The following is an 8628-nucleotide window of genomic DNA, read 5'->3' as shown; positions in this document are numbered from 1 at the left end:
ACATCTACAATCTCCCCCCTTTGGCAAATTTTTGGCTAAAACAACCTGTCACACCATATCAGAGAAACACTTGCAGCAGAACAAACAAGAATAAACAACCAAACACAATCAGAGCTAATACAGTACAACATAGCACACTACTACCTTCAGTATGCACACACAACCACAAATAGAGCTAATACATAGCTATACTACCACACCACAAGAGCACCTGTCAAGTATAACAGAAGTAAACTGCTATACTACACACAATCAAACACACAGATCAACATAAAATAAGCATATCAGAATTGCTGACCACACATACTTGTTGTTCTGGGGTGACATTACTACTTCTCCCCCCGTTTGGCCACAAAAGTTGCCAAAGCAAACAACTGTCTTCTCCCTAATATTCAAAAAGGTACTAACAAAACTTAAACAGAATGAAATAGAATAAAATTCAAACAAAACTAAACAGAAGAGATAAAAAAACAAAACTCCTGCTGCATTTACTGCACAGAGTCAGACCCACTTGAGGTGTCTGCATAACTTCCTTTCTCAGAGCCATCAGCAAGACTGGCACTTTCTTCTTCCACTTCTTCTTCTGGTTCTACTTCCTTCTCTTGTTCAGCTTCATCTGCCATCTCTACAACATCTGCAAACTCCTCATTCTCATCCATTTCCAGAGTACTTATCATCTTTTCAAGAGATATCTTCCTAGGTTCCAGCTCTTTGCAAGTTTCTTTTAACATTGCTATGACTTCTTCTTTTCTAGCTAATGCTCCAGATTTGGATGTTCCAACCGATGTCATGACAATGTCTGGAACATGCGTACCCTGAAACAGTTTATAGTGGAAAGCCAAGGGACTTTCACTTTTGCAGACTATATCATACTCATTGAGAATGTTGGGATACTGATTCAGAATTATGCCACACAGGAGGGATGGAAAGGCAATTTGACCCTTAACACTAAAGCTTCCAGCATGCTTCATAGTTTGGTCAAAAATATATGTTCCATAATCAAGCTTTGCCTTTGTTCCTACAACATACAGAAATCTACCAAGAACAGTTGAGATAGTGGACTTGTGATTCGTTGGTACCCAATTAGCTGCTCCTATCTTGTGAAGCATTGCATACTTTATACTCAGCTTACTTCCAGTTAGTTTCTCTTTTAGGGCCCAGCTTTTTACCTGCTTGGTTGTGATCACTTGACAAACCTTATTGTTTGTTACTTCAAGCTCAGGTTGAGCTTCATCTATTCTTTCCAAGAAGTTATTAATCACAAAAGGAGAGAACGATACACACTTACCTCTCACAAACAACTTTTTAAAGTCCACACTCTTGCTGTTTCCACAATCTTCAGATAGGTTCACCATAAATTCTTTGACCAGCCTCTCATAACATTTGGGAAGGTTGCAAACAGTCTTCAATAGTCCAAATTCCTGAATTAGCTCTAAGATTTCCTTTTCTCAAGAGAATTTGGAGCCAATTCCCTTTCAGCAGCCCGTGTCTTTTGGAGCACATATTTCCACATGCTGGCACTAGAGGCATAGTAGAAGGACACATTATCAATAGGGACTTCAGGAATACTTGCATAAAGCTTGCTGGTTGTAGGCTTCTTCCTTGATGGAATTTCAGGGACATCCACTTCAACATTAGACTCAGATTCAACAATTTCCCTCTCCTTTCTTTTCTTTGGAACAACCTTGCTCCAAGACTTTGAGGGACCAACCCCTGCGCTTTTAGTCACAGCTCTGCTTCTGATAGGACCAGCATAAGTACTCTTCCTTTTGACAGTGTCTTTAACAGGGCTCTTAACTTCAGCATTCTTTTCAGGGGAACTTTGGGAAACAACTTTTCCTTTTCTTCAAGTCATTAGCCTGTTGGCTACACTTGGATTCAAAGAGGCAAGCAACTCGTTGTCAGAATACTCATCTAAGTCTACCACATCGGTACCTGTTTCAGCATTGACCTTAGTGTGCTCATTATCTTCGATGTCATTGACATCCTCAGTAACATTGGTATTTTCAGCACCTCATTGTCCATCCTTATTAATCTCCTCTTCAGCTGGGTCACAACCAGAAGTGTGAGCAACTTCAGCCTTACTGGTGTTCTTGAGAGGATCAAGAATTATGGTTTGAAGAGGGACAAATACCCCAAGCACTTGATGATTTTCCTCTAGAATGCGTTTAACAATCTTAGCAATAGAGTTATGGACATATCTGGTTCCTTATTTAGTAAGTTCCTCTCTGATATTAGATGAAGAGGCTTTTGCGTTCTTGCTTCGAATATCCTCCTTAGGCCGTCTTACATGTGTCGTTCTAGGCTTTGTGGCCTTTACATCATCACCGCTAATCATCCTTAAAGGAACAACATTCAAAACCCTATTAGGGTTAGAGGACTCATCTGGTGTTGCCGAGTCAGAGACGGGAGAGAACTTTTTTGGAGACGCGTCACACGATTGCTGAGACATTCTGAGACTCTTATAGACAGAACTTGTGTCACGTTTTTGGGAAGAATTGAAACAGTTTAACCTTAATAAGAGACGAGAAGGACCAGCATGGTTGTTTGCCGTTTGTAGAAGAATAGGAGAGCGAGGGAACATTATATACAAACTGAGTGAGGGAAGTTTCAAATCGTGGATATTTAAAACTCCCAAAATGTATTCCCCCACATATGTTAATTGCTATAATTTGATTTGGTGGAAAATACCTAACATACCCTTTACCTTCACAATGTTTTCAGGGGATGTTAAAACATTCTCTGTGACATTACATTCAGATAGACTTTTAGAATCATTGCTCATACTCGACTCATCAGCATACTTTGAGGACAAGTCACCTGTCGTGCCATTCTTATGAGCTTCTGAGGAAGTTGGTTTAGTTTCTTTCTAAGCATCTGTCTTGTTGATTTCTTGAATGCTGAATCTTGTCTCTTCTAGTTTTCTTTCCCGATCAGCAATGTCTATCATAAGGCTTACTCATTCTTCTAACAGGAATCTATTGATACTCCTATACTCCCGTACTTTTGCACACAGTTTCTCATTCATTAGACATGTATCAGTAAATCCAGCAGCCAGTTCACTAATGGTGAGTTCTCCAACATATGATTCCTCATCAGATTCATCAACTTCTTGACAGTCACTTTTTATTTCTTCTCTGATCATGGAGTAGTCAGAGGGGTAGTTTGGGGTGTTAGGCTCCCATAGGTAGCAATTATCCTTAGACCTAAATCCCTTCATAACTTCTGAAGGAGTGAAAAACACTTAGAAAGGGGGGATTGAATAAGGGTTGTTTCTAAAAATGGTAGATAATAAATAATCACACAGTTATTTTTATCCTGGTTCGTTGTTAATCAAACTACCTCCAGTCCACCCCTTACAGAGTGGTTTACGTCAACTGAGGATTTAATCCACTAATCAACCTTGATTACAATGGTTTTCCACTTAGACGACTTCTAAGTCTTCTAGATTATACAGATCACACCTTGATCACTCTAGGAATTCCTTTTACAAAAATAGTAAACAATATTACAAGAGTTTAATGTGCTGCTAAATAAGCTATAATCACCAAGTGATTTTTATCTCAAGTTTAAGTTCTAACACTCACTAAGATATTACAAGATTTGTGAGGTTGAAGATGAAGTTTCTTTGTTGTTTGTGTGATAACGTTATGAACCAATTTGGCAGCGTAAGTTCTCTTTCAGTGTATGTGTGTTGTGTAACATTTTCAATAACCAGAGTTCTCTTTTATATGGCAGTGAGAAATGTGACAGTTGAATAGCATTAAATTCTTTACGTGAATAGTGCACTACTGCATTTAATCTTTCACTCTTTTATCAACTACCTCGAGCCTTGTTTCAACTGCTCTTGCTGACTTTTCCTTTTGTAGCTTCTAATGTTCCTTTTATCAGTCAGACAGATTTGACGTTGTAGCTTTTTCATCTTGTACTTGCTTCTGGACTCAGACTATTAGAATGACGTTTGAATATCAGAGTCTTCAACGTTGGTGCAGATGTAACTTCAGTTATCAGACTTTGGACAGCTTCAAAGGTTTGAATTTTTCTTTAGAACACTTAGCTTATCAGAGCATCAAAGTAGATTGCTTCAGATCTTTGCATTTTATTGTATCAGAGCATTAAACTTTGTTTGCTTCAAATCTTTGGAAGATTTTCTCAAGATATGTTTTTCCGCCTTTTGAGCTTTTTCAGATTATCACATTCCTGCAAAACTATCAGAGACAAAAACTTGCAATTTTTTTTAGAAATGTTGAGACTTAAGCCCAACAACTAATATAATAAATCAATTCAAATAGTACGTTTCTCCCCCTTTTTGTCATAACATCAAAAAGCATATAGATAAAAGATTCAGATGAAAGACACATAAAAGATGAAGGAAGAAATTTCATTGATAAGTCAGAGTGTTTACAATCAGATGCAATGGACGGTCAAAAGCAAATGCAAGAAACAAAGAAAACTGTAAACAAAGACTCAAGACACACACTAAGACTGGGTAAGCTTAGATGCTAAGGCTGCAAGGAGGTTCTTGATCTCAGTAGTGTCCTCTGCTTGCTTCTTGGAAGATTCTTCAGATCTCTGCATCCAAGTCTTGAACTCAACATTTGTCTCATCCTGTTTTGCCAGACGACTGAATACAATTGCTTGATTCTGCTGAAGTTCCATCAGAGTATCCAACACTACAGAAGTTGAAGGGACAGTAGTCGGAGTAGAGGCTGGAACAATTTGAGCAGCAACAGGGTTCTCCTTGAACCAATCAAACAGCGTCTCCATGTCTCTAGTCAGAACTACAAATTCCTTAGGAGCATCCAGAGGCTTCTTCGGAGTCCAGACTACCATGGGCAGAGGGTTATCAAGGTCCATATAATCAGAATCCAGCTCCATCTCATCAACAAACGGAGCTTCCTCTAGAGGCTCCCAGTTCAAGATGGGGTGAAAATATCTCCCGTTACCATACTCCAGAGCCAGTCCAGCAGGACCAGGAGCAGCAGCAAGACAGTCATTCTGGAGATCCAGAAAGTCTGTTTGTACATCTTTAAAGAAAGCCTTTCAGAGCTTTCCAGCAGCCACATGATCCAGCTTGAAGTTATAGGCAATCTTCAAATAATCTAACCCAGTCCGTACCTTATGTTTTAACAATTGAAAACGAATATCAACAGAAGGTGGGGTTGGGTTGGGTCTGATGAAGTAAATTTTTTCATGGAGGTGAGAGATGAGATATGGGGCAGAGGATCTTTCAAACAGAAGAGAAGTGTTTGAAGAGGATGGGGGGTTAGAAAATTCTACTTCGTTGTCAGAGTCTAGAACTACAACAACTGGTTCAGATGAAGGATTTTGGGAGGTAGGTTTAGAGGGGCAGTGTTTGTGAAGAAGAGAGTCAGATGATGAAGGTGATGATATGTCAGAGAAGTTATAGAAGATGGGAGTGTTAACTTCTGGTTGGGGATAAGATAATGGTGAGGTGGGTTGAGGTGGAGGTTCAGAAGGTTTGGGTTGAGAAGGTTGAGGTTAAGCAGAAGAGAAAATGTTTTCATTTGGGAGAGGTGGGAAAATGGTATTCAGAGGTTGTGGATTAAGAATGGGTTCAGAAGAATGAATAGGTTGTTTGCCTTTAGAGTGGGTGGAAGCAGAGGGTTGAGATTTAGTGGAATGTTTGGTGGTTTTAGGTTGGTTTTCTGGTGGTTGTTATGGTTCAGAGTCATCATTAAGAATAGAACCATCTATGTTTTCTATGTCATATATTAGTTGCCTAATAGATTCAGATGATCTGGGTACCTTGATGGATTCAAGGTTAGGTTGAACAGAGTCATGTTGAAGTTCTGGTTGTTCTGTTGATAAATTTTCAGAATTAATAACAGGAGGTACAGACTCAGTTATAGAAATACCTGAAGTTTTCTTCTTCTTCAACATGATTTTCTTTCTGGGAGAACGTTCTGCTTTGGACTTCCTTTTCTTAGATGGAGCAGGATCATCTATAGTTGGAAGGATTCTGTCGCTTAGCCATGCTGGATCAAACCCTGAGCCATCTTTTAGGCAGGACTCCAGATAGAAGAGGACGGTTTTAGGATGTTCATTCTTGAAGAATGACTCAAAATCATCAAGAGCAGGAATCCTTCTGGACAGAATCTTATTTACCACTCTAGGAGGAGAGGTAATGTCCTGGATCAGTTTCATTTTCTTTAGAGAATGAGCATTCAGAGTGCTCCCACGCGTTGCTTCTATATCTTTAACAGTGCCAGCTTCTTGCAGAGCTTGCACCAGTCCAGTTTCAATCAGAATATCAGAAATAAGTCTTCCTAGAGGAATGATGTTTCTTCTGATCTTTGGAGATTTCAGCCTTGCTTGTTCTCTAGAGTCCTTCACATGATTCCACATGTGGATGAATAGAATGTATGGTAGGTCAACCCTCTGGCCTTTCCCAATACAATACAGAATGTATTGTTGATCTTGATTGATGTAGTTGGGAGAGACAGAAGCTTTTCTGTGATAGATACATCCCAGAATAATCTTGGCCCAGATTCTGTAGGGAGGTTTTAGATCCTTGATATTTGTAGAACTCTCTCCAGAGATGAAGATTTCAGCATAAACAACATCCCAGCCTGTTCTGCCTACAATTGCTCCAGCAGCACCATGAAAACCTTCCAGATTCAGCAACCTTCTAATTAGGTTTTCATTAATTGAAATCTCTTTACGCAAAACGAAAGAGAGAATAGCTTTTGGAGTTAGGGTAGCGCGAATCCAAAACTCTTTCACCAGTTCTGGGTAAACTGGTCCAATGAGACGATCAAAGAACATTTCCCAGCCTTGAACTAACATGTTGTTCTTCAAGTTGAAGTTGTGTTCTTGAAGATTGTCAAAATCCACCATAAGTTCCCCTAGAACTTCCAATTCAGCCGTAGGAATGAGACAGGTTCTTAAGGGGGGTTGAATGTTGGTTGTTGTTGTTGTTGTGCTTGCTGAGAAGAAGAAGCAGTTGGTTGAACTGAAGATGAAACCATTGAAGAACAATTGCGTTTTCTGGGTTTTGGATTTTGATAAAGACGAAAGAGGGACAGAAAATGCATAAACAATGAAGAAAGAGAATGGAAAGAGGGAAAAAAGAAATTGAAATGGAATATATAGAGACGGATTTGAAATGAAGATGCAATAGTTTTATGAATGAGACGGTTACAGAATCTGAATCAATTATAATAAATGCTGAAAGACGTTAGTGGAGGATAGCGTGAGATTTGAGAAGATTTTTCACAGTTACCTAGGGCGGCGTCTCATCAACTGCACGCATGCTTATCCCTTCAGAATGAGTGAACACGTGGTCATCATCTTGAGGTGGCTGGTGACAGCTGTTTTGCTTTAACAGAAGTTCTGAGTCATACTTAGGCACATGAAATGTTAGTGAATAGTTTCAGAGTATCCATATGAGCACACACAATCAGAACATCTGATAGAAGAAAACATAAAAACATGATTTTCATACTAAATCATATCAGAGCTTCACACTCACTTCACTCTGGGCATAAGTCCATACCAATATTCTTCAGAATGAACTTAAACCTATCTTTAGCAAGGGGTTTTGTAAAGATATCATCCCATTGATGGTCTGTATCTATAAAGTTTAGAGAAAGAACACCCTTCTGAACATAGTCCCTAATAAAATGATGCTTAATCTCTATATGTTTAGCTTTAGAATGTAAAATAGGATTTTTAGCAAGACAGATAGAAAAAGTATTATCACAGAATATAAGAATGTTACTCTCATATATTGATAGTCTTCTAGCTGACTTTTCATCCAGAGCATTTGTGTACTACATCCAGCAGCAGCTACATATTCTGCTTCTGTTATAGAGAGTGCAAGTGTTGCTTGCTTCTTGCTATACCAGGAGATCAGGTTACTTCTCAGAAACTTACAGCTTCCAGAAGTACTTTTCCTTTCAACTCTATCTCCAGCGTAATCAGCATCACAATATCCTACTAAGTTGTATTCATCAGATCTTCTGTAGACTAAACCAACATTAGTAGTACCTTTCAGATACCTAAGAATTCTCTTAACAGCAGGTAGGTGAGATTCTCTAGGATCTGATTGGAATCTAGCACACAAGCAAACAATGAATAAAATATCAGGTCTAGAAGCAATCAGATAGAGAAGAGATCTTATCATACCTCTGTAGAGCCTCTGATATACCTTCTTACTTACCTCATCCTTACCTAAAACGCAAGTTAGATGCATTGGAGTTTTTGCTTCTTTACTTTCAGATAGTTTGAACTTCTTCGGAAGTTCTTTGACATACTTAGTCTGATGAACATAGGTTCCTTCAGAGGTTTGGTTGATTTGAATGCCTAGGAAATATTTGAGTTCTCCCATCATGCTCATCTCAAATTCTGCCTGCATAGACTTAGCAAATTCCTTTCTAAGTGTAGCATTAGATGTTCCAAAAATAATATCATCAACATAAATTTGACAAATTAGAATATCCTTTTTACAGGTTTTACAGAAGAGAGTTGTGTCTACTTTTCCTCTAGTGAAACCATTATCCAGAAGGAAAGAACTTAATCTTTCATACCAAGCTCTGGGAGCTTGCTTCAAACCGTATAATGATTTCTTTAGTTTAAAAACATGTTCTTGAGACTTAGAGTCTT

The 8628-nt window shown here is 38.7% G+C and overlaps 1 protein-coding gene across 1 annotated transcript; it reads right to left on the bottom strand.

Moving 5' to 3' along the window:
- Window positions 1–488: 488 nt before the first annotated feature.
- Window positions 489–1355, bottom strand: LOC131649745 (uncharacterized). Its single transcript, XM_058919504.1, has one exon. The coding sequence runs from the start codon at window positions 1353–1355 to the stop codon at window positions 489–491; it is 867 nt and encodes a 288-aa protein (XP_058775487.1).
- Between the last annotated feature and the right edge of the window lie 7273 nt (window positions 1356–8628).

Source organism: Vicia villosa, linkage group LG1, assembly GCF_029867415.1.
Source record: "Vicia villosa cultivar HV-30 ecotype Madison, WI linkage group LG1, Vvil1.0, whole genome shotgun sequence".
Classification (NCBI taxonomy): domain Eukaryota; kingdom Viridiplantae; phylum Streptophyta; class Magnoliopsida; order Fabales; family Fabaceae; genus Vicia; species Vicia villosa.
The sequence above is the reverse complement of the archived record's forward strand: the minus strand, read 5'-3'. Positions and strand labels throughout refer to the sequence as shown.

Bases quoted from the DNA above. Each gene is read 5' to 3' on its own strand.
- LOC131649745 (XM_058919504.1), bottom strand. From the start codon at position 1,355: ATGGTGAACCTATCTGAAGATTGTGGAAACAGCAAGAGTGTGGACTTT.